Source organism: Vicugna pacos, chromosome 19, assembly GCF_048564905.1.
Source record: "Vicugna pacos chromosome 19, VicPac4, whole genome shotgun sequence".
NCBI classification, from domain to species: Eukaryota; Metazoa; Chordata; class Mammalia; order Artiodactyla; family Camelidae; genus Vicugna; species Vicugna pacos.
In genome coordinates, this window is record NC_133005.1 from 3,131,664 (window position 1) to 3,157,510 (window position 25,847).

The window sequence follows — 25,847 nt, forward strand, 5'->3', positions numbered from 1 at the left end:
AACCGTGTGAGCCTGCGCTCTGGTGACGTGGCCTTTCTTTAGGAATTTGGGATTCTTTTCCCCTTTAAATAAACCTTAGCATCTTCCTATGTTTTGAAAGGCAGGATTTAAGCAGAGAGATGAGACAAGGATCTGAGACGGGCGGTGTGGAAGCAAGCGTGCGGGAAGAACGCCCTGTGCAGTGAGGAGGACGCTTGGGTGTGCTGGGCAGGGGCCGTTCAGGGACGCACCCTGAGAACGCTTCGTATATAAACTAAACTCCAGGAGAAACAACAGATCCTAAATGATGACCTTCCTCGATCTTGATTAGTTTTATAAATGACCAGCACACTTTCACAAAACATTCAGAGTCAACAGTGCATTTTATTATACATCTTGGGTTTAGACATTTCATATATGCTTTTAAAGCTTCAATGAACAGTTCAATACAAAATAAAAAAAATCAATGCAGCAGTGGTTCTCAGGCACAGAATTTAGGAGGATGGAGCAGGCTTTCCCCCGGCATACCATGAATCTGCTTGTAGGGACTGTGGCAGTGGAACGTTCCTTCTGACCAAGCTGCCTTTTTGGTTGACTTTTGTTACAATGAACAGCTTTAGAAGGCATGATATTGCTAATTGGAAATGAGATTTAAAATACGCTTACAGCCTGTACTTTCTTGAAGTCTTTACGATCCGAACGATTCCCTTTTCTCCTAATAGCGCTCCACGGTCAACTAATGAAAACCCTATTGTCCATAAACTACCGGGAGCGCCTCGGCCTGGGAACCACTGCCCGTGGCTATTCGATGTCTTCCGGCCTCACCGGGTGAGGCAGCGGTATGATGGACTTCTTCTCGGTGTCCCTGGAAAGTGCCTTCCTCATGTCTGTCAGGACACAAAGTCTGGTGTAAGTACCCCGACAGCAGGGTATTTTATATCAGATTTAATGTATACAGTGAAGTTCCCGTAAGAGGTTTGTCCCTGACCCCGGCTGCCACCAGACGCTGACAGATGTATTCCTGTCTGGACTGGACTCCCAGTCACGAGTCAGACCAACCACGCCCCGCTGGGAGGCAGCTAACAGATGCCCGCAGCAGAGCAAGACAGCTGGCGGCAGGTGACCACCTGCTAGCTAGTCAGGGTGGGCTGGTAAAGGCAGGCTGGGGGGGACTCAGGTACTGAGTCCCACTAACACGGCCCCTCCCGGAGCGCTAGAGCGAGCGGGCGCCGCCCGGAGGCCGGCTCACCGTAGGCGTCCTCGTCGGGCTCCCCGTTGCTGGCCGAGTAGTACTCGATGACCGTCCTGTACACGCTGTAGCCCAGCTGCTTGTACATGCTGACCGCGACCTGGTTAGACACTCTCACAAAGAGATCGACAAAAAACCCGCCCTTCCTGTAATTACAAAGGGAAAACAAAGGAACGGGATGACTCCTAGGAAACACTTCTTTTAAAACAATACCTGCTTTGACTGTTCGTCGGGGGCCGAACAGGACCCTGCGTCTGATGACGTCGCAGTGTCCACTTTGCAGCACACGAAGATGACTCTGCATGTTAACATCTCAAAACCTACGGGCTTACTTAAAAGATAAACATTAAAGCATTTTATTTAAACCACAATTCTGCAAACTGGGTTTAAAAAATTAGTGTATTTGGTATCATAGTGATTACCAATTAGACATACATAGTTCCACTCAAATGCACAATTTAAAGATTCTGAAGAAAGCACCGGTGTGGCCATGTAGCTCCAGGACACTGGTCACAACCCTGAAGCCCTTAGGTCCCCCTGGTCAGTGCCAGCCCCCCTGACCCCGAGGTCCCCGCGTCCTAACTTGTATGATCGTCAGCACCTGGCTTTTTGCTGTAGGTCGCCCACCTGTCCTGTTGGGTCCTCTGTGGGAGCACCCTGTAAACCACAGCAGACTCCTCTCCAGTGACCTGCCCCGGGCAGCCGGAGCTGCGTGGTCCACGTCCTGGCTCATGGTCCACCGTGTGCACGGAGGGGCCGTCCGTGGGCCTACTGATAAACCAGCTGCGCTGCTACGAATATTTTATTGTGTCTCACAGTACAGTGCCTAAGGTCTACAGCAGGAGTGTCACCACTGGCTCACAGGGACATCTTCAGCTTGATCGGGTAACGCCTGTCTCCCACCTGTGTGTGCCACCTGACACCCCCACAGAAGGGTAAGACCCCTTCCCACGGCAGGAGGCTGGGCGCAGCTGAATTTTATGTTTGAAAACCTTACAATACCACGGCATCTCAGGGTACCTGGGCTGGCGCGCCCGATGGCTAACCAGGCTGAATCTCCTTGTCGGCCATTTCGATTTCTCATTCTGTGTGGCCCTTGCTGCACCCCCCCACCCGAAGCGCTCGAGCGTTCTGCGTGCTCACTGTCATGTGACGCACGGCACGGCGCTGTGTCCAGTCTGTGGCTTGTCGTCTGCATCTTTTGATGAACGGTCCCTGCACTGCCCTGAGCTTGTACAGTCAGCACTTATTACGGCCTGAGAAGTTCTGTTCTACCCTGAGGTCATGGAGACAGTCTCCTCTGAAGGCGCTTCAGAGGGCTTTTTAGCTTTGCTTTTCGCATCTAGCTGTTAACAGACCTGGAGGTGTGTGTGTGGGAAGGTACTGGTGTGGGAAGAATTTTCCCTGTGGATGTGCAGTGTTGCCACCACCTTCACTGGAACGCGCACCCTTCACCACTGATCCCAGGCCCCTCCTCCGAGGTGTGGCCGCATCCGTGTCCCTGCTCTGCAGCCCTGTCCCCTGCTCTGCACAGCCACCCCAGCGTCTGCTCGGTACACTTTGATACCGGGGGGGGGGGGGGGGGGGCGGTGTCAGATCCGCTGGTTTTGTTGTGTTCAAAATGTGTTGTCCCTTTTTGGCTCCTTCCTTCCATTCCCCTGGAAGTTTCAGGAAAAGACTTGAGACTTGGACTGCAGTCACACCGACTCGGGGTTAACGACCAGTGTGCTGCCGAGGTGGCTTCTCTACTTAGTACCCAGAGCTGTTACGCCTCCGGCAGGCCGTGCACAGCTTCTGTCAGACGTTCCCTGAGGGCGTACTGCAGGCTGCCAGGGCAGACAGCATCCTTTTCCAGATGTCTCTGTTTGTATAGTACCCAACGGCTCTGCTTAACTTCTGTTAATTCTAAACAGTTATTTGTAGATTCTTGTAGGCTTCCTATTTGTACGATCAATCTATCCAAAGTAAGTTTGGTTTCTTCTCGATCCCTGGGTCTTTTTTCTCACTTTCCTGTGTGGGCGAGGATTTCCAGTAAAGCACTGAGGGGAGGCTGACCGTAGGAAGGCCTGTCCTGCCCGGGTCTCAGAGGGGAGCATTCATTGCATCGCCACTGACACTTACACAGATCTCTAATGAGTATTCTTTTTTCACGTTAAGGCAGTTATCCCCTTCTGTTTCCTTTCTGTTTCCCTAGTTTTTAATCGAGAATTCAAGAATGAGCAATGGATTTTATCAAAGCTTTTTCTACATTTACTGAGATAGCAAACGTTTTCTTTTAATCTGTTATTTAATCTATTTCTCATGAGATTTTCCTCAAATTTTCCTTCCTTGTATTTCTTGTGAAGTTTTGTAGCCTTAAAAAAAATAAAAAGTTGAGGACTGTTCCCTCATTTTGTTTGTGTAAAAGTGAATTTATAGTCATTAATAGTTGGTAAAATTTGCCAGAGAAGCCATAGCTTTCCTTGTGGACTTCTGAGTACTGACTGAAATTAGTTAAGGCAAGGGTCACCTGTAGCCTATTTTTGTACTGCTGTCAAGCTGAGAATGTTTTTTTTACAATTTTGAAGGGTTGTTTATAATAAAAAATATATACATATAAACATAACACAGCAGGGACCTTAGCTGGCCTGTGAAGCCTCGTATTTACTACGTGGCCCAGTAAGCGAGCTTGCTGACCCCTGTTCTGTACCCTTGATCGGTCCCTGATTGTTCTAACAATCAGAAAGAAGCACGTTCACGTCTGCCCTTAAGGTGACTGATTTCTTGTAGTTTTGTCATTTGTTGCATTTTTATCTTATGTCACTGGGTACCTAAAACTTTTTATTATTTTCCTGATGGATTAAATCTTTTATTAACATGCAGTGACCCTTTTTCATTCTGGTAATTACTGCTATAATATGACTTGTTAATTTAAATACACGCTCCTTTAGTTAGAACTTGCATAGTAATTTTAAACATTTGTGTATCTTTAACCTTTACACATATTTCCTGTAAACAAAATGCGTTTTTATCATTTTTCAATCTTACTGTCCCAAGAGCATTTACTATGAGATCTACGCTCTTTTAATAAACTTTAAATGTACATTAGTGCTGACTATGTAGGTCTGATGTGCATCTGGCTCTAGAGCTTATCTCCCTTGTTAACCGGGAGCTCATGCCCACTGACTAGTAACTTCCCCTCCTGGCCACCACTCCACTCTTTGGTTCCATGAATTTAACTACTCGGACATCTCAGCCTGCCAGGCCATAAATACTTAGTAAGCCGTTAGGATCCAGCTGCTTAAGACTAAACTTCTCTTTCAGCCTAGGGCACTGTGAGAAACCAGAGACGCCAGGACAGCATCACAGAGAACACAGGACCATGTGCCACAGGGACAAACCTCCGAGGGCTAGATTTTGAGTCCACTAATTACTCAGCTCATGAGCCCAAGACACGTCACTCACTTTGCCTTAATTTTCCTCAAAGGACAATAATATCACCCAGTGTGACAGAACTGTTGTAAGGATCATTAGAAGCTGAAAATGAAATTCCTATAAAACTGGAAAGCATGATAGATACTCAGCCTGAAGGAAAAAAACCTTATAAATGTTCACCAATAGAAAAATGAAATGGTTAGAGCTCATAAATTATGATTTGAAAAGCCGGCTCTTACCTCTCTGAAATCTCCTCTAACAGCTCCATAAGCTTCGCAGCCAGACCGAGGCGTCGGAACTCGGGGGCAACAGACAGAGCGGTGACGTGGCCGTGCCACTCCTCCCGCGCCACGGAGCCTTCCGCTTTCCCCATGACTGCCAACGGGAGACCACCAGTCACGCAACACGGGAGGGACACACAGACAAGTACTGTGGGCACATTCTCATTTACAAGAAAGTAATGACGGTTCTGATTTCTACGTAATAAAGTCATCTAGCTGATGGTTATGAGTGCTTTTATTTGAATTTCACTTGTAAATATAATGTTAAATCTAATTGTAGAATCAGAATTTTAAAACGGTTTTAAAGGAATGATACTAAAAACACAACTAATTTTGAACACAGAACCAGAGTATGTATGCTCAAATTTTTGTTAGCAAGGCTACTAATTCAATGCGGATGGTACAATCTCTGCGTTATGTACCAAATCATGTAGAAATTTAATGTAAATACAGAACAAAAGATCCAAGACTGCCCAGTCACTGCCATACGCCCTGGGCCTAGCACAGCGCCTAAAACATCAGGGCATCAGCGAGTTGTCAAATGGCTGAAAAGGGGATAAAATGATCATGATTATATCATGATTATAATTCCAACTCTGCAGCTGATCTCAAATAATCAGTTAAAACCTCTCCTTTCATCTGACCTGCCTCCCCCAGTGCACCGGCGGTGGGATACTCACTGTAACCCATCAGCTCCCCGCCGGGCGCCTCTGCCACGATGAAATACTCCGGCCAGTGGGCGAGGTACTGCAGGTAGAAGGGGATCCCGTACTGGGGCTCGTTAAGGAGCAGGGAAGTGACGGACAGTCCAGTGTGCTGAAGGAGGTTTCCTTTAAAAAGCGTACTGTCTCCCTGATCCCAGCCCAAGCTGTGACTTACGTAACTGCGTGCCTACACAAGTGTTCAGGAGACAGCAGAGAGCCAGGACCCACGCTCTGGCCGGTCTCCCCGCTGAGCGCGCTGGCCCGGGTCTCTGCATGGCGCTTGTCACCACCTGATGCTCCTGTTCACCGTCTGTCCCCCTGACAACGTGAGTGTCACGCTCACTGCGTCCCTGGTGCTCGGCACGGCAGATGCTGAGCGCGTCTATTCTCCCGTCCCTGCTCTGGGAAAGTAATGAGCAGCTCCTACACTAGCTTCAGCTGTAGGACCATGAAATAACCTTAAACATAAGTACTTCCAAAGGCAACTTAAGCCCAGTTTTTCCCCTCCACTGATTCAAATTCTCCATTTCTAGTAATGCCCCCCAAAAAACCCCGACCTGGAGAGAGCGCCCAAGGAACCTGCTCATTCCTCAATTCCTTGGCCCAGCGCCCTCGCCGGCCCGCCCGCTCCCGCGCCTCTCCGTGCTGTGCGCTCACTGCTGCAGCTCTGCAAGGGACACCAGCATCCATAGCTTTTTTTTTTTTAAAGTTCCTGGAAAATCTGTTCAGTAGTAAATTGTTCAAACTCTCTTCTGAAGGACAGCCTTCTGTCTCTTCAAACAGAACGCTGAACATGGCCGGCCAGCAAGTGGTCCTGCCATCCACCGCCGTCCAGACACCGACGCGCACCGCAGCCACCGCTACCGGGGGCCCCCGGCGCCACACAGACCACGGAGCCCTGCCGCTGACTCGGAAACGGCCTCAGCTGGGTGACGGGGCTTTTGCTGAAAACTTTAAGTGTAACTGGAAGCACATCCTGTAAGCCGCTCTGCATCCTGATACCTTCCCTTGTCATTCAGAATTCTTCGAAATCCTTTCACTTTTTCAAAAACAGGGAGACATCTTTAATAGGTCATCATTTTTAAAATACAAATGAAAATTCAGGAGAAAATTTTTTTTGCTTTCTCCACCTAGCTTTGTTTCGGATACACAGCCCCACTGTCAGTTTTTACTGCTGTCTAGCTCTCCACTGACGGGGCGAACAGTAACACTTCCTATTACCACCCAGACTGTGAACATTCAAGGCAGCGTGGGCCACGTGGTCCCCGCTGCGACCCCTCAACCACGAGAGCCCCAGGACAGGCCACAGACGGCGTGTGAGCTGTCCACCGGGGCTGGGGCCAGTGAAGCCTCACTCACAACAGCAGGCGGTGGGCCAGGTCCGGCTCTGTGCCTCGGTGCGCCAGCCCTGACACACTGGCCTCCATGTTACTATCTTCAGCTTCCAGGAAAACGCATCACAGGTATTACATTACCAACGTTTATCCAGAAAGACAAGCAGCTGACTCTGTCTCTCGCGGTGTGTGGGAGGACTGAGTTTCATCACTATTTAAAGTCCTTGATAATCTGACATACACAATATGGCACCTCATTTTGGCCTTAATATGCATGTGTCTTTTGATTGGTGAGACTGAACTCCTAACGTGCTCATTAGCCTTCCACATGCCCTCTTTGTTAAATTACCAATTAATAGCACCCTCCTACCCTGCAGTGGGCGTGGAGTACAACCCAGAAATCCAACTTTGTGTTTTAAGCCACTGATAATGTGGGGGTTGTCTGTTAGGGTCAGAGAACCCTAATTTCACAAAGCTTTGCCCATTTTTCTATTGGGGAGCATGATAAATACTAACTGTTACCCCAAATCCTTTTTGCATTTCAGCAACACGCCCAATTTAAAGCTGGCTCACTCCCAGGATGTTTCAGACAGGTAAGTGTGGCGCGAGGCAGGTGCTGGTCGAGCGGAGCAGAGGCTGCGTCCTGCTTCCCAAAGGTGCCTGTGGGTCTGGGGAGGACACTCCCCCCACCCCATCTGTTGGTTCTCCTGCCAGGACACGACTGCGATGCACAGGAGGCAGGGCCACCCGGGGACGGGCAGTGGGTCCAGTGACTTCACAGAACCACCGCGGGCCGCCTGTCATCCCCTGACTTCGTGCACATTAGACAGAAATCGCCCATTTTCTGGAGTCACTGCTTCCTGCTGTTCACGGCTGTGCTCGCCGCTGAGGGCAGCGTGGGCAGCAGACTGTGCTGGTCTCGATTTCTGAGGTCATTATAGTAGCAGCTTGACAGGCAGATTTAGGACAATGCTTGTTCCAAGGATTTTTTTTTCAGTTGCTTTCCTTGTTGCTTATGATGTTTCCTGACCTCTAAGTTTTAAAGTTTTTCAGTACTCAAATCTGTGTTTCCTTGTTGTTTCTCTATTTTCCTTACTCTAACTAAGCCCTCTTGTAACGTTCTTTAAAAAGGATACAGTTTCTGTAAGTGGATCCAAGTTACTAAAAGAAACAAGAGAAGTGTCAATAGTTAGCACAGTTCACAAAACCAGTTTAAATAAGCCAACTAAACGAGCATTAATGTCCACAGGAGGAACATGCTACAGCCACAACTTTAAAACCACCTTGAGAGCTACGACGGTTTAACCTACCTACCTAATGGCCGTAATGAGCTGTCACTGCCGCCACAATAAAGAAATCTGTACATTTTCACTTAGCTGCTGCTGCTTTACAAGTTACTTTACTGTCCATACATCATCACCAAAACCATTTTCTAAATGGCAATAAACTGTTAGTGAAAGGGGGTCAGCCAGGCACGTGACTCAGTCTGGGGTGGAAGGAGTCTGGGAGCACCTGACAGGCTGCCCCCCCCCCCCCCGCCAAGCCCCGCTCCCGCGTCCCTGCTATTCGCGGGCGCTCTCACCACGCGGGCTGTTCCTCCCACTCCCCTTCCACACTCCTGCCGCCCAGCCCCACTGCCCGTTGGCACACATCCATCCTGTCCTGGGAGGAGGGGACGCGACCTGGCCCTGGCGCCGCCTCGCCAGCACACACGACCGAGCACACACTCCTAAGGCAGTGCATCTGAAAGCCCGTTGTCCACTGCCACGGCAGAGCGCGGCCCCGGCCCTCCTGTCCTCAAGTGGCCACTCTGACTCTGACTCCTCCTCTTGCGCATCCAGTCAGAAGATTCCTAGGGATCCTTAACAAGGCCCAGCAGTCTTCAAACCTTGTGATTTCAGAACCCCTTTACACTCAAAGATTATCGAGGACCCCAAAGAACTTCTGTTTAACATGGGTTTTATCTATTGACATTTAAACTTTTTCAATGCTCCTTTAAAATAATAAATAAGTTACATATTAATAACTAACTTTTTTTCCAAAGTTTTTATTTTCAAAAACATGAAAGAACAGTGACAAGAATGGCCCTGTTTTAACAATTTTACAGGCCTCTATGTCTGGCTATTTAACAGAAAACAGCTGGGCTCTCATTTCTGTGTGTTATGCTTGCTGTTGCAAGACTGTACGTGTGGAAAATGCCACTGTGTACTCGTGAGAATGAAATAGGCAAAAACAAAACAAAACCAAACCCCACTTAGTATCATCATGAAAACAGCCCCGACCCTGCAGAATCCCCAAACTAACCCTGAGGCGCCCCAGCCCATACCCGGAGAACCACTCCCTGACACCCTCTCACCCCACCTCAACTCTCCACCCCTTCCATCTCAGCTGCTTCCCGGTTCACAAAGATAACGCAACAGTAAGAAGAAAGCTTTACCAAGGTCCACCCCACACCCCCGCCTGCTCGGCACCCAGGCCGGGAGTGCTGGTGAGCAGATCCCACCGCTTCTCGGGACCCGGGACCTGGCCGCCCTGAAAGAGCGTACAGGTGTGCTGCACACACAGCCACCAGCAGCTCTTAACAGCTCACGGCTCTGTCCTCCTGAGATGCTGTCCTCACTCAGCCCGAGGTCAACCATCAGGTTTTCGTCCCTCGTCACTGGGCCATGGTGGCTCCTTCCCCGAACACCTGGTGCCCTGGAGCGCCATCCTGGAGCCTTTTTTCTGTCCCACTCAATCCACCACTGCTGTCACTCAGCCTCCTGGTTTGAACACCATCTAAGCAGTGCTGACACCTAAATTCCTATCCTTAGCCCAGACCTAAATTTGAGAGTCCTGTGCGGGGATGCCCACGGGCTCCTCCGCCTGGGGGTCTCAGCGCACTTGGCAGGGGCCTGAGTCCTCCAATGGTCTCTCCAACGTCTAGCCCTTTGACTCCAACGTCGCACTCACACCGGCCTCCCCCCCAACCCCCGTCTGAAGCAGAATGTGGGCACTCTTCCCTCTGCCGGAAGTTCCCTGCCCCAGCAGCCACGTGCTCAGCCCCGCCCCCGGCCTTTCTGCAGTGGCCCTTTCCCTGAACACCTCACCCAAAGCCCCGTCCCCGCTCACGGCCCATTCCCCTCTCCTGCTCTCAATCTGTCTTTGCACTGAACGCCAAGTTCTACATGTTGTATTTTCCCACCTGCTTTCCCCTCTAAAATGTCAATTTCATAAAGGTCAGGTTTTTTTCCTGCTCTGTTCACTGCTGTGTCTTCAGCACTGGTGCACAGTAGGCATGAAATATTTTTCCAAGAATTAAATGTGTTAAATGAACTGCAGTGTTTGTACACCCACTGCTTCCTTCAGTTACCACTGCAACACCCTCATCAGACTCTCGGAGCTCCTGAGGGAAGCGCCCCAATCAGAGGGAGAGACAGAGGAGGAGGAGGAGGAGGAGGAAGAGGGGCCCCCTCTGGCGCATTCTGAAGTGGCCTGAGCAAGCCCCAGGATTCTGACATCAACTGCTCTGTCGTAAGTAAGTGCTCATTCCTCTTCTACTCTGTCTGCTTTCATGTAAGTGTTGGCCCTTCTTTGGTCTTCAGTTAAAAATGATTCTCCAGGAGGCTTTTGCCTCCTCTGTTCCTGAAACCTCAAGGCACACTGTCCCCTCCCAGGCCTGCGCTTCCCAAACCCGAGCCTTTGTCAGGCCGGCACCGCTGGGCGGCTGCTAAGACCTCCTCAAGGGCTCACCTGGCTGGTCCGCCGCCCCCAGCCGCCTGGCTCCACACAGCTATGCGGTGGAGAGCTCGGGGCTCAGGGCATTTCCCCAATGTTCCCTGGAGGTCAGCGACCGCTCTGAGAACCACCACCCAGGAGCCAATCTCCTTAAATTCGACTCCAGCTTCACCCCCTCCCTCGCGGAGCTCTACCGCCTGGGGCAGCACCCTGGGCCCTCGTTTACAGGGGAAATGCTGGCGAGAGGAGGGCCTGCTTTAGAGAGCTGAGGATTAAACGGGTGGGGCCAGGCGCAGCCAGCCCTCCACAAGGTCGTCTTAGTTGCACAGCTCCGACTGGGAGAGCCCCCAGGGAAAGTCCTTCCCAAGGTTCAAGGCTAAACCCCCAACAATGCAGCAGAAGCCCAGTCTCACCTGGGTCTCTGACCTTTCGCTACAGAAACCGGCTCTACAGTCACACTTCTCCGCCAGGCGTCGGCCCCACTGCCGGCTCACTCACCTCCGCACCTGCTTCCTCATTATCAACACTATCCACCCTTCAAGGCTCAGCCCCTCTTTGTTTCTAGCCACCTCTCAAGTTCTGTCCATCCTCCTGACAACTGAATCTGAACTACTCGGTCCCTAGTTTTCACATAACTACCCCGGGGATCTTTACAGTGGATTTGGGTTTGATGGAAAGATGGATGGATAGATGGATGGATGGATGGATGATCATAAACGTAAGGAGCCAATGCAGCGAAGTGTTAACGATAGAGTGCAGCTGATGGGTCTACAGGTGTTCACGGTCAATTCCGCCAACCTTTTAAGTGTTAAGAAAATTTCACAATAAAACGTTGAGAGAGAGGAGAGAGAAAGATACCTGCAAATCACAGACCCTAACTTAACTCGACCGAAAGAAAGCGCACGCAGGGGGCCTCCCCCAGCTGGTGCCCCCTGCCCTGACTCCTCCCGGAGAGGCGCGCAAAAACTGTAAAGGCACGCACAAAACCAGCCGAGCCTGGGGAAGGCGCGGTCCCAGCGCTGCTCCGCGCAGGTACACGGGGTCTTCGCCGCCAGGTGCGCCCGGCTGCCCGCGCCCCGCCTTCGCCCCAGACAGCCCCCAGGGTCTCCCGCACCGGCCCCGCTTCCCCTGAGAGTCTCCCGCACCGGCCCCGCTTCCCCCGAGTGGCGCCCGCACCGGCCCGCGCGCAGGCCTGCGGGGTGACGTCTACGCGCCCGACCAAGGTCGGCGGGGCGCCCGCACGTCTGCCCGGCCCGGCCTCCCCTCCGCGGCCCCGGGGACGCGCGGGCGGCGGCGGGGCCCGGGTCAGGGGGCGCGGCCACGAGCGCCGGCTCGGGCGCGCCTCACTCACATGTTGTTGAAGCGGAACAGGTCGTCGCACGTGAAAGCCCGGAGCGTGGTCATCGCTCCGCCGCCGCCGAAGCCGGTTCGCCGCGACTGCGCGCCCGCCCCGCCGGAAATCACCGCGTACACAGCTGCCGCGGGGCGGGGCGGAGCGGGGAACTGCTTCCGGGCCACGAGTTGCTCGGCAACGGCGTCAGCGACGCAGCTCCCTCTGGCGGCCAGAGTCGGGAGCTCCTGTAAAGTGTCGGGGTTTTGCCTCTCCAAACCTCAAAACCCCTCGCGGGAGACTCCGGAAAGGAGGCAGTGTGACCCCCAGGAAGGAGGCAAGAAACTGCCAGGGTTAGAAAACCAAAGCAGGAAAGCAGGATTCAGGACCACCTGGTGCCCCGGGCAGGTGAGGAAGGAAGTGGAGAGGAGAGGGAGAATTCGTGGTCCAGAGTGGCCCATCCGAGTGATGCCAGCCGTGCGTGTGAGCCCAGATTTTCCAGCATCCCGTTTAAAAACATAAAAAGAAAGGTGAAATTAACTGCAATTATATACATATATTATTTCAAAAATGTCATTTCACATGTAATCAATAGAAAAAATTATTAATGAAATGTTTTCCTTTTTTTAATTTGGACTAAGTCTTTGAAATCTAGTGTGTATTCTATATTCGCAGCATATTTCAACCCTAAATTGTCATCGGAAATTCTTCTTCTGTATTCAGATTTTATTAAATGTACGGTAAGAAAGTGTATTTGCATACCCAAACAGTTCCAACCCTGCTATGTTTTCAAATAACCAAAAGGAATATCAGTTTTCAAATGTAAATTTAAGTTAGTTAAATAAAGTTTAAAAATCCGTTCTTCATAGACCAGAAATTCACACAACATTGTAAACTGACTGTACTTCAATTTAAAAATAAGTTAAAAAAAAATCCACTCTTCAGTTGCACTGGCCGCATGTCTGGTAGTCGGCAGCCCCGTGGGCAGTGGCTGCCCCTACACTGGACAGTGCAGTTCCAGAGGCTAAGAAATGTGCATGTCCTGCAGCTCTGGGAGGTTCTCTGCCCTCAGCCTCTGAGCAATTAGTCTGTCCTGGGGAACAGGTTCCAGAGGCCAGGCCAACCCACCTAACTCCTCAAGACGTCTAAATTCCAGGACCCTCATATCTCTAACTGCCCGGGGCCCTAGTTTTCCTAGACTCAGTTCCTGGACAGGAATCTCAGCAGCCCCTGCCCGGACTTGTGACCCAGGCACAGTAGGAGGAGAGACAGGGGACCACTGAGGGAGGAGGTAGCCCCCAAGAAGGACCTCAAGGTCCACGCTCAGCTCCAGGCATCCTTTCCAAAACCCCAGCAGCACAGGCATGTGAAGGTAAACACATGTGACAGTCCCCAGGGTACAAACTCAGGTCCACAGTTTCTGCAAACACTCCAGGAGGGCAGACTGTGACCTCATGAGCTCACCTGCCTACCAGGTGTTTACACAGGAGAGATTTCAGGGGCAACTTCCTATCAGCAAAACCTAATGTACCTCATTAAATGAATGCTAAAAGGTGATTTTTAGAAAAGGTAAAATTGTGATTCTCACACAATACGAAATGAACATATGACAAGGGTTTTAACTCATTAATTACGAAAACACCAGTAGGACATTACAGCCAGCCGAAAGAACTTACACTGCACAAGGCAGTCAGGAATGCATTTACAGGCAGATGTACAGCTGGTCAGTATTCACAGAGCAGTAATCTGTTGCGTCTCCTGGACACGCGTGATGCATTTGTATTTCCATGAGCAAGAATCATTTTTATTACTAGCTATTTTTGGCAGCTTACAGAGTTAACCTGGAAGGGTATGTTCCTGGCAGGACACCCAGTCATCTTTTCTTTCTTTTTTTTTTGGTCATTTCCAAATGAACTGAAGTAAAACTGAATAGATTACTGAGCACCAAAGAAATGTGGGTACCCAAAGGGTTCCTTTAAAGCTTAAGGTACATATTATATTACGTCATATATAGCAGGCATGTCTTCAACATCTTAATAAAAGTCGTGAGATCATTTTTTATTACAAATTTCCACATAGGGCATTTGCATTTTTGTAATTAACGACGTTCCTTGGTCTCCCCTGTCCTTGGCTTTTGATTGTTGCTTGTATTACTGTTACTTTTCAGAACTTAACCTATCCACCTGTTTTACGACTGTGCAGTTGTGATTTATGTCTGTAATTGAGTGGATGTAACGCTCACTGCCATTTTTTGATTACAATTGTCTCATTCCAGTCTTCATTTTGATTCATTTACGGGTTGGCTGGATTTCATTATAAAGTGTTTTATTTTTGTTTTGCTTTGTTTTCCAGGGGCCCCGGGGGGCTGGTGCCTTGTTCCCAGAGCTCCTTAGTCTGTGAGATGCCTGATTAGAATATTGGCCCAATATTCGTGGATCCCGTGTTCTCTCCCCTCCCCACCCCTCCCCCAACTGCATAAACATCATTATTCCATTGTTTTCCGCTGTTTGTAAAGTTTCTGGGGGAAAAGAGTAAGGCCAGCATGCCTTTCGTTTTCTCTTTTGCGGATGCCTTAGTTTTTGTATTGGAGTGAGACTAGTCATAACATTTCCAGAAACAGAACATCCTTAACAGCACCTACCTTTTAAACTCAGTGAGTCTCTGACAATTTCAGCACTTTAACACTGAAATTTACAGAAACAGAACATCACGGCTGAATCACTCCCAGGCAGCCAGGGGGACTATACGATGGTACAGCCTCTCTGGAGAACAGTTTGGTGGTTTCTTTAAAAACTAAACAGGCAACTACCACTGAACCCAGCAGCTGCACGCCTGGGCATTTATCCTGGAGAAATTAAAACTTACGTTCACACAAAAACCTGTACACAAATATTTCAGCCAGAGTCAAAATTCTGTATGCTGTGTGATTCCATTTACATGACATTCTGGAAAGGGAAGAATTACAGGAACAGAAAACAGATCAGGGGTTGCCAGGCACGGGGGTCAGGGAGCAGAAGGGAGCTAAGAGTTTTACACGACTGATTGTGATCGTGGCCCCATTACTGAATGATCTGTCAAAATTCATAGAATGTACACGGAAAAGAGTGAATTTTACTGTATGTAACTTATACCTCAATAAGCCTGAAAAAAAAATAGAACACCATAGTTTACATCATTGAACCCACCACCTCAATAACTTTATTTAAAAAGCACAAACTGCATTAAACCCCTCAGGGCCCCACGGTTACTCGGGGTCCTAGGATGCGCTGTATTGATTTCTGTCTCAGCACATTCAATCTTATTTTTACCGTTTTAACTGTCCTGGCTGCACATTTTCCCCACGCTAAAGATGACTCATAGAGCTTTTCATTTATCATTTTACATTGTGTACTTCCGTTTACTGCTTAGCAGGGAAAAAAACCTACAAGCTTTTTACCACATTTTATCACAAAACATTTTCCTGCTCATTGAGACAAAACACCATGTGCTCTTCTGTAAACAGTACGGACCCACGCTCTCATGGCACAATTCCACATCCCAGCGCGCAGACAGCTGGCCTTTCCATCCGTTGTTGCTCTTTTTCCTTCAGATCACGTGGAAAAGACAAACGTGCACAGTGAACATATGTTCTGATAACACCTTGGGAACGTGCCTGTCAGTGAAACAGCTTGCATGGGTACTTGCATTCAGATAAAAAGTTGACGTTTTTATAGAAGAACTGGGCTGGAGAGATGACTCCAGCCATCAATGTAATCAGTTATTTTTCGTTTTGTTAACTAGCTTCTCACCATTCGTGTTAAAAGCTGGCTACAGTTTTCAGTTAAACACAGCGGGCTGGGCTGCACACACAAGCTCCCCACCACCACCTCACTAAAATGAGAATTAAAGAAAAAAATTTTTTGAAAAGGTTTTAAGGGGTAAATCCATAAGAACGAAGAGCATGGAGGAGGAGACAACAGCCAATGAGACCTGACAGCAAGTCATGGATGCAGTAAGCTCCCTGAGCAGGCAGCAGCAGGCCGAGAGGTTAGCAACTCTAGGACGGAAAGCCAAGGGAAGGTGAGAGATTCTGGTGCAGAATCCGGTGAGGCTCAGGGTTCAGACAAGCCAGGCCCGGCCGCAGGGAGAGCAGGCCAGCCTTACTCCCCGGAGAGGCATGGTAAGCTGTGTCCCTGACTTCAGGCAGCAAAGGGTGAGGGTGAGACACTGTGTGGAAACTGGGGTCACATAAGAGCAGGCATACAGAAAGACAGACCCCCCCCAGACCCCTGCCCTCCGCAGTTCCCAGAATGCTGGCAGCTAGATTGAAGCCCACCCTGAAACCTGCAGGATATTGGAGAACTTTTCATGGGGCAGCCTCCTGTCCCAAGAGAAAAAGCCAACAGATATTCACAGATTTTCCCGGCCCTTCAATAAAATGACCATGTTGCCACATGGACACCCTAAAGGGAGGACCACCAGTTTACAAACTGCCCAATACATGCAGCTTCCAACAAGCTTTGTGGTGCTTTACACTTAATTATGACTAGTTAAAAGCCACAGAACATTTGATTAGAGCCTCTAACCCAAAGGTCAGAATAAAACAAACAGGAAAAGAGAACTGGGATGAACAGAGAATTTTTTTAAAAATTTTTTAAAAGATAATGCTAGAACTAATATCCACAGAGAGATAAGAAATTGGAAAAAAAGAACTAAATATTACAAACATCACATTCAGAAATAAAGAATTTTTGGAAATTGCAAATGCGTTATTATAAATAAAAAAATTCAATAATTGAGCCAATGCCCCAGAAAGTATAAGGAAAAGACAAAGAGATAGGAAATAGGAATTAAAGCTTGAAAAAAAAATAGGAGCTCAATCTAGTAGGTTTGTTCCTGCTCCAGGTTTGCTTGCCTGACGTGAAGCAGGACAAACGCTGAGATGCCGAGGTTTGCAGCAGAGAGGAGGTTTATTTGTGAGGTAGACAAGGAAGGAGATGGGGGAACAAACCTCAAGTCTGCCTCTCTCCAAAAAGAATCCAGGAAATAGGATACAGGACATTTGGCTCTGGGGGATGGTAGCGAGAACTCCCAGGATGACAGCTGTGTAGCAGTCCTGGCCACCAATGGGAAGGACAGCTCAATGGGGGAAAAAAGAAAAAAAGGAAATGATAGATTATTCTGAATTATGAGGTCATATTGAAAGGACTTCCTCAGCTGCAGAATAGAGGTTGAGGATGAATTAGTCATAGGTCCATTAAAAGCAAACAAACCAGAAAAAAGGAAGCAATTATTAACTCCAAGAAAAACAAAAAGTTGTACAAAAAGGAAATACAGTTGCATTGTAGTTTAACTCTGAACAATATTTACACAGTCATAATTACAAAAAACATGAATTTATCTAAAGTGTTATATAATTATCAGGGGAGACTGGAGAAGAAAAATTGCATGTGAATGGGTATGTGGTGAGGAGAGAATACAGTATATGGAGTTTAAATCCTCACCTTCCATAATATGGACTCAGTAATAATGCCTAATATTGGAAAAGAAATCAATAAACATCAGTATAAGAGTGCTTTTAGAAATACGGAGATAAATCATGGAAGGCAGAGCTGGAGAAGTTGTTTAGGGGAGGAGGCTTCAGAAATGGGGCTGGGGGAGGGGACAGGAATCGCTGCTTCAGATACTTGACTTTGTAAACTATGTGTTGTGCTTATTTTGTAAAAACAAATCCCCACCCCAGCAAAAAAAAAGGCCAGATCAGATGCATGAACCAAGGTCACAGAGAAAGGCACAGGCGGCCTCAGGACTTTCTGGAATCACTGCCTGGAGGAATGGAAGGGCTCTGCAGGGTCCCCGCCCTTCCCTGTGCCACTCGCTTTCCCAAAGACATTTTAAACGTTCCCTCCTTGGTCACCAAATACATTTTTTTCCCATTATAGTCCATCACAAGCTATTGAATACAGTTCCCTGTGCTCTACTGTAGGACCTTGTTTATCTATTTTATATATAGTAGTTAGTATCTTCTAACCCCAAACTCCAATTTCTCCCTCTCTGCCCCTTCCCCCTCTGGTAACTGTAAGTTTATTTTCTGTCTGTGAGTCTGTTTCTGTTTAGTAAATAAGTTCATTTGTGTCATTTTTTAGATTCCACATGTAAGTGATATCATATGATATTTGCCTTTCTCTGTCTGACTTACTTCACTCAGTATGATCATCTCTAGGTCCATTCATGTTGCCGCAAGTGGCACTATTTTATTCTTTTCTATGGCTGAGTAGTATTCCATCGTACACAATGGAACACATATATTGGAATACATATACATATAATATACACACAACTTCTTTATCCACTCATCTGCTGATGGACATTTAGGTTGCCTCCATGTTTTGGCTGTTGTAAATAGTGCTGCTATGAACATTGGGGTGCATGTAACTTCTTGAATTAGAGTTTTCTCCAGGTATATGCTCAGGAGTGGGATTGCTAGATCATAGGGTAACTCAATTTTCAGTTTTTTAAAGAGCCTCTACTGTCCTCCGTAGTGGCTGCACCAAACTGCATTCCCACCAGCAGTGCAGGAGGGTGCCTTTTTCTCCACACCCTCTCCAGTGTTTATTATCTGTAGACTTTTTGACGATGGCCGTTCTGACTGGTGTGAGGTGATGGCTCCTTGTGGTACTGATTTGCATTTCTCTAATAATTAGCGATGTTGAGCATCTTTTCATGTGCCTGTTGGCTGCAAAATAGGGCTACCATATACATTTTAATTAAATTTATCTTTCATGTTTTTCAAAATTGAATAGCAAAATGGTCCTACAAGTAATAGATTCTCAGGGAATGGAATGCTTTTAAGAGAAACTTGGCTGTCCGTCCAAGGGAGAAAAATAAAAAAGCCCATAAACTTCCTACATCACGTGCAGGGAGTGTGACTAAGTAATCACCCAGACTACACGGTGACGTCCCTGCACTCACATACGTGCACACGTGAGACAGCTGGCCCAGACAGAAAAAGACCTTCTGACTCAGCTTCTGTTTTCCCTCACAGAATCGGAGGTAAAAGAAGACAGCAAAATCATTCACTTTGTCTTCAACTCCACCTCTATTTTCAGAGTCTTACCCCAACCCTTTCAGGTCTCCTTTCCCTATAAAAGCAAGAATGTAATGTAAAAACCCTGAAGTAAACACGCATTTCCTGACATCTGCATTTTCAGCCTTTTGTGATAACGCAGGCGGTTTTAAGTGAGGTTGTGCCTCCCGCCCCTCCCCCAAGCATCACAAGCTGTTTTCTTCTCCTTTCTTCCAGAATTGTAATAGCAGCACGCCTACCTTTAATTGTAACGGCTGCACAAATGCCCTTGACCCAAATACGCCTGGAACTAATACTTCTCAAACTGTAACTTGCACGTGGATCACCTGGGGATCTTGTTAAATGCAGGTTCTGAGTCAGTAGGTCTGGGAAGGGCCTCAGACTGACCAGTTTCCAGGAGATGTGATGCTTGGTCCATGGATGGCATTTTCAGCAGCAAAATCATTTTGCTTTTTGAGCAAATGAGCTTGTGCAATTTGCCGAGTATTGTATTTCTGTTACAGCAAAGAACTACAGCAACCTGGATCCTGGCAAGAGACCAACCGACACTCGGAGGGCTGGAGAACTCAGGTTTACTATGCTGGCGGGCCCAGAGGTGTTAACACTTCTAAGCTCTGGACCCTGTCTATAGGTTTACACAGACTTTCATAGGCTACTAGTCAAGATTTTGCAACATCATATACAGAGTGGGTGTAAGAAATGGACCAATCAGGAGTGAGCTAGGTTCGTGTCATATGCAAATAAGGTGTTACAAATGGACCTATCAGGAGTGAGCTCTGGGAACCAATAGAATCTTAGGGGTAAGTTCCGTTCTCCTAGAAGCAAGCCCTTTTACACAAGCAGAATAAGCAAGATAACGCCGCCAGGCCAGGGAACCGGATGGCACCTGGGAGAAAGCAGTGCCCCTGCCTGGGGGTCCTGCCGGTCCTTTCATGGGGCTTCCCACTCGTTTCCATGTGCTTGTAAAAAGCAGGAGCTTTCCAAAGTCCTAGCTAGGACGCATGGATTTACTTTTGACTGGGTAAAGCCTTTGGCAGTTTACTGTTCTTTGCAGTTTTTTCATTCTTTCAGTTCATGGGTGATGCATGTCTGTCCTGCGTGTGATTATGTATCGGTAGGAAACGCGGTGTGCTCAAAGGCACAGCACACACATGATTTCGAAGACAATGTAAAAAAACAAAACAATGTAAAATACAGCTAATAATTTTAGATTGATTAAATGTTGACATTATATTTGGGGTATCAGGGGTTACCCCATGATTATATTACTAATCAATTACTAAAATAAAATAACTAGTAATTAGTAATATTATAATATAGCACTCATTTGGTTTCACCCATTTCTTTTTCCTTTTTTTTTAATGTGGCTACTAGAAAATTTAAAATGATCTATGTGGCTTGCTTCCTATGTCCGTGGAATAGCACTAGGCTACAAGTACATTTTCTGTGTCTTTCATTGAAATCAGTCAAGTAAGATAAGGAACCTCTATTGAATTAGGTGTTAGTGGCTGTACTCAAGGTCTTACCTCTCCCAGGTGTGTTTCTGTCTGCAGACCTGCGTCTCGATCTCTCCTGGTATTTCTCAGCCCCGATTTCACAGCAGCATCTTGGAAGTTTTAGTACAAGTGGCAGCCGAGGCCCCAAGTGCGGATTCTGGGCACGAACACAGCTGAGAACATGACCCGAATCGGACCAGGAACACCCAGGCCTGGGGACAGAGGACAGGGCGGGGGGGACAGACAAGGTGGGCGGGCAGTGTCGGGCACGGGGCCTGGTTCTGGCTCGGGTGTCTCCAGTTGGAGGCGGCGGCCAGTCAGAGCCCGCCTTTTGGCCAGAAGACTTGTAGCCAGCCGAGCTCAGCTCATTAAAACCTAACAGTCGCCATCCAGATTCGAGGGCGGTGGGGGGTGGGGTGGGAGGAAGGGAGGACTGGAGCTAAATGAGGGGAAAATACCTTCAGTTGTGCGAGGTGATGTTTCCCCAGGGCGCCAAGGCAGGGCCTCCTCCTCCAGGGCTGCGGGGGCTGGGAGCTGCAGACCCGGAGAAAACCACAGCCCCGAGCTGAGTCCAGTATTGCCTCTTCCCTCTCCAGGGCCCTGAGCCCCCTTCCCAGGGCTGCGACAGTGCACCTGCGTTTGCTCGGAGGAAATACTCAGATTCATTCACAGGATGAAATTCTAAGTTCTGTCTCTGGTGGACAGAATTTCAGAATTCAGGCAAATTCCACGCTGGAATGTTAGTTTCTAAGCCTGGAGACAAGACACCCCACTGCCTCGCTTTGATCCAAGCTGCCCCCGGAGATGGTCCTGTTGGGCGGGGGTCTGAGGACAGACCCTGATTACCACCTTATTAAACCAATTGGCCCAGACTCCTTGGAATAACTTTTTTTAACTTCCCACGCATACACTCCTGACAGTCACTGTTCCTGTGGGAAAAGCTTCTGCCAACTGTCGCTCACCCTCCGATGTGGAAGGGGATCATCTGTTTCAAATAAGAACTTACTCCGCCAAACATCTTCCTCCTTCCATGGCTTCCGTTTTCCTTCGCGCCTGCTTACGACTCCGGAGTGTCGCATGAATTTCCCCCTATTTCCAGCTTGATCGGGGGTAACTAGATGACCCACAACACGTTTGGTCTCAAGTTCACCATCCTGCATATGGCCTGAAAGATGATGATTTTTAGGATTTTAGCATCAGACACTGCAGGCAACTACACCACCTGTGCCTCAAGGACCTCACCGTTCGGCTCCGGCTCCCAGGGAGGCAGCAGGCAGGGCTGCTGATGATCAGGGCCCTCCCCCAGCTCCGGCCTCCTGGAGGCGGAGCTGAGAGCTGCCAGCAGATGTGGAGCCGCGCTTGTGAGCGAAGGCGTCCACGCTCGGCTTTCCCGCCTCGAGTGTTTTCTTACAGATCTAACGTCGTAACTTCCACGTGACACTGAACTCCTCGAACAGTTTCTATTTCTGTTCTGTGTCCCCAAGGAGGCTGTTTGGCAGTGTCTATAACGTTAAAAAAAAAAAAAAAAACTCCTTTCCTCTGGCCGGCATTCAACTTTCGCAACATATTTTTAGATTTGGAAATACATTTTCCGCTCTCTCCACCCGGCATGTGTATTTTTATTCTCCTCCCAAACTGCACCAAAATCTGTTTCCTGGCAATTTGAGAAGTGAGAAATGTCTGCGTGGGGGAAAAAGTGAAGGCACATGCTGTGCTGAAACTCCAGCCTGGAAACGTCGCCCCAGGACAAAACCAGGGCCCGTCTTGTGATGTCCCCTTCTGCTCACACTACCTTGTCCTGTTCTGATTCCCCTGAAGGTGACCCAGGCTGCCCCCTGTCAGATGCTGTGCCCTGCTGGGAATCAGCAGTGTACTGACTTCTAAGGACAGGACAGGGTGATGACCTTAACTTGGAAAGTGGGCGGATAACTACAGGGACTGAATTGTCACTTTGAACTCATTGTACATATTAAAAAGCAGGCAGTCCAGCCGGCTATAGTTCCGATCACTAAGCATCCACCCCACTGATGGATTAGAAAGTTCGTTCAGTCGACAGGGGCCCACCAAGCAGCTGCGATCTGCCGCCCAAGGCTCTGAGCACCAGAAAGAAGGCAGCCTCCGCCGTTTTGATTTTGAAACAGCCCTGAGCTCTCAGCCGGGGCACTTCAGAGGTTACATAAGACCAGGGCGGGGCTGTCTGCAGGGCCCTTCTGATTAATTGTGATTTTCTCTAGGTCCAGCCAAGACAAGGGCCGTCCTAGACAACACTGGAAATCCTTTCAGGGCAGAATGCGATCTTTCCCTCCTGCTCTTTGATTCTGGCCTCTTGCCCGAACGGGGGCTAGCTGAAAAACATAAACTTTTCTGTCTTCTGTCTTTGGACCCCCTAACCACAAACCCTGGCCTGGCTCTTGGGTTTACGTAATGTTCTGCGGAGCGTAATTACATCCTGCTTCTCAAAAGAAAAAGACAACGTAAGAAGGTTTCAAGAATTATTTTCACACATGATTATCGTACGGTATTACACTGTATTATGTGCAAAATTCCATTTAAAAAATCATTTACAAAAGGAAGAACAGCACGGTACGTGCTGAGGGTTCCAGGTGTACAGCAAAAGCTTTAAAAAGTACAAGGGTACAAAGCCAACCGCATGAGACGCCTGGGCATCCTTCCACAGCACAGGAACGTGTCTGTGTGACTTCCACCCATTACATTGGTACAAGGCTCTCATCCTTTGTGTGCCCCCAAACAGAGATTTAACTTCACTGCACGTTCTTACAACATAAATGTGCCTTTTGGTGCATCTGCAAACTCCTTTCCAAATGGTGTTTCTTTAACTCAGTGAAAGTCACATTACACAAGACTTGGTTTCTGCCCAAAATTATTTGATGCTGTTAGTTTTTTTTTTTTTCTCCCTGCAGGAGGCTCCGGTGGACCGGTTCGTTTATCTTCTCTCTCATACTGGATGCTGGTAGTTTTGATTTATGTGGAAAAGGGTAATAAAAAAAGTGTTGCTCTTATATGTTTTTTCCCCTCGTGAGGTTTTCAAAATTGCTTACAGAAGCAAGTAACACGGGACAGACTCTGCAGGTCTCACTGCGTCTTTACAGTGTCTTCAGCGTAGGTGGCTCCTTCTACTCCTCGCCCCGCTTCCCTGCAGGAGCCTGGACCAGCAGGCTCCACGCCTTAGTTCGTTGTTAGTCTGTATTTCCCTCTCGACCTCTCTCTACATTCATTTCTCTCCTGATCCTCAGCACCACTTGGTTAAAAGACAAAACAGGGCAACACCATGAAGCGTGAACAAGGTAACAACAGAACGTCAGATTTCCAAAGGCATTCGGTGGCCAGTGTCAGCCATACAGCGCTTTAAGAAACCCAGCCATCTCTCCCCACAAAGTGACTGCAACATCCAGTTACAGGAGAGAGACTTTAAAGACACAATACTCTCAAATCCAGCAAGAGATTCCTTTTTTTTTGCATATTAAATGTTAAAATCACATGCATAATTATAGAATATCTTAAAGTTACAAAAATATTTTAAAAACCAACCCTGACAGTTTACCTGCAACTGCTATAAAAATTTCTATGAAATATATAAAAACACAAAGGCTCTTTGTAAAAAAAAAAAAAAGAAAGAAAGAAAAAAAAGGAAAAAGGAAAGAACAGAGGTGTCCACAGAACTGAGAAGTCCCTGATGTGCGGCGTCGGACGGTCTCCCAAACTCCTGCTGCTGCCCTCAGAGGAGCGCCTGCCCTGGACGTGTCCATTCCGTGCGCGCACACACACACGTGAGCCGACCTGGAACCCGGCTGGGGTCGGCAGCCAGTGATCTCGGGACACCTGAACTGCCAAATGCAATTCTCCATCTCTGAAGGACGGATCCTACTGTTTCAGGAACCTCAACTACCCTGCTTGGGGGACTGACAAAAGGTGCCCTTGGCCGAATCGGCCTGTGAATGGCTTAGTCACTGAACCGAGGGCTCCCCAAGGAGGTGGCTTTCCCAAGCATGGGGCAGTCAGAAGGCCAGGTTCCCAACCCCCTTTCGGATGCACCGCTGGGAAATCCCGCGTGTCTCCTAGGAGGCGGTGAGCTCTTCCTCCCCATTCCGGAAGATGACGCCGTAGGGGTCTCTCCTGACGCGCTTGTAGACAAAGTGGAAGACGTGGGGCTGTGGTCGGCTGTGCAGCTCAGCCTTGATTTTCTGAGGGTACGTGTCCTCTGCCAGCTGCTGCCATGTTTCGTCCACGAAGAGGAAGAGGCTGTATGCCTCGGGGTCCCCCACCTTGAACTTCTCGGCACAGAGCTGACACACGTCCTCAGTGGTGACATAAGGCCTCACCAGCAGGGTCTTTCCTGTGCAGCCACTGTTGACCTCCTGGAATGCAACCCGGAGGTAGTTCTGCAGGTGGAAAGAGAGATGCAGGGACAGGTCAGAGGAGGAAACACGGTGGCACAGGTGAGCACATGAGATGCCAGGAAAGGTCGAGCGGGGGAGCCGCCCCGGGCTCCGGCTCGCAGGGACCTCCAGTGTCAGGACACCAGGACTCTGAGCACAGGGAAAGAGGCTGATCTGAATTTGGACGGTGGGGAGCACAGCTGTATGCACTGGGTTGCTGTATTTTAATTCAATGCAAGAGGCAGGGAGTCTGCTCAGCCCTGTTCTGATCTTTCAGTCCCTTGTAGCGCCCGGCTGAGAAATCCCTGGTTAAGGGTGGGAACGAGATCTGACACTGGCTTTATTCACAGCTTGAGAAAGAAAGCGAACAGCAGAAGACCCTGAGCCAGTGGTCAGGAGGGAGATTTAAAATATGTAGACGCAGGAGCACACGCTGCATTCGTGGCGGACTGCTTTGTATGATGCCAAAGGGCCCTCGCGTTAGGCTGGACCACAAGACACCGCGGACAGTGGGCCTTCCCTCCCCTCCTGAAAAGCCAGTTTCACGCAGTTCAACCCAACACGAGGTCCCCAGTGGCTCCCAGTGCAGCGTGGGAAAGTCGGCAGGAGGAGAATGTGGACTCCGCAGAAAGACGTGGGGAGATGCGCCGACTGAGTGCAGAGAGCCTGTTTCCACCCGGCCGGTCCCCCACCTGCCCCTGTGCCCGGAGCATCCTTCCTGTTGGCTTCCTGTCTGCTCAGCATCCACGCTGAACGTTCTGGGAGAAACCCAGCAAAACCTGGGCCAAATCCACAGTTTTTTTTTTTTTAATTTAAGGAAAACAGAGAAGTGAAAGCACAAGATCAGAGGGTGGTTTAAAACATCCCTTTTCCACCGGAT

The 25,847-nt window shown here is 48.7% G+C and overlaps 2 protein-coding genes across 14 annotated transcripts in view; both read right to left on the reverse strand.

Annotated features, from left to right (window-relative positions):
- Positions 1–343: 343 nt before the first annotated feature.
- Positions 344–12,165, reverse strand: NAA20 (N-alpha-acetyltransferase 20, NatB catalytic subunit). The gene is made up of 6 exons (XM_031674434.2): positions 12,030–12,165; positions 8,098–8,122; positions 5,604–5,694; positions 4,882–5,017; positions 1,229–1,374; positions 344–866 (listed from the first exon to the last, which is right to left on the reverse strand). Exons 1-6 carry the CDS (start codon positions 12,080–12,082, stop codon positions 781–783), a joined length of 537 nt encoding a protein of 178 aa, XP_031530294.1. The 5' UTR covers positions 12,083–12,165; the 3' UTR covers positions 344–780.
- A 10,883-nt stretch (positions 12,166–23,048) lies between these two features.
- The window catches only part of RIN2 (Ras and Rab interactor 2), a 199,029-nt gene continuing 196,230 nt past the window's right edge, over positions 23,049–25,847 (reverse strand). For all 13 annotated transcript variants that reach the window (XM_072943698.1, XM_072943701.1, XM_072943700.1 and 10 more), the window contains one exon: positions 23,049–24,970. In XM_072943698.1, the coding sequence (XP_072799799.1) occupies positions 24,647–24,970 (324 nt within the window). In that variant the 3' untranslated portion in view covers positions 23,049–24,646. The remainder of the gene's footprint in view (positions 24,971–25,847) is intronic.

Bases quoted from the DNA above. Each gene is read 5' to 3' on its own strand.
- NAA20 (XM_031674434.2), bottom strand. From the start codon at position 12,082: ATGACCACGCTCCGGGCTTTCACGTGCGACGACCTGTTCCGCTTCAAC. The intron at 5,018-5,603 runs GTGAGTATCCCA...TCCCGTTGGCAG, and splicing joins CGGGGAGCTGATGGGTTACA to TCATGGGGAAAGCGGAAGGC. The intron at 867-1,228 runs GTGAGCCGGCCT...GTGTCCTGACAG, and splicing joins GCCCGACGAGGACGCCTACG to ACATGAGGAAGGCACTTTCC.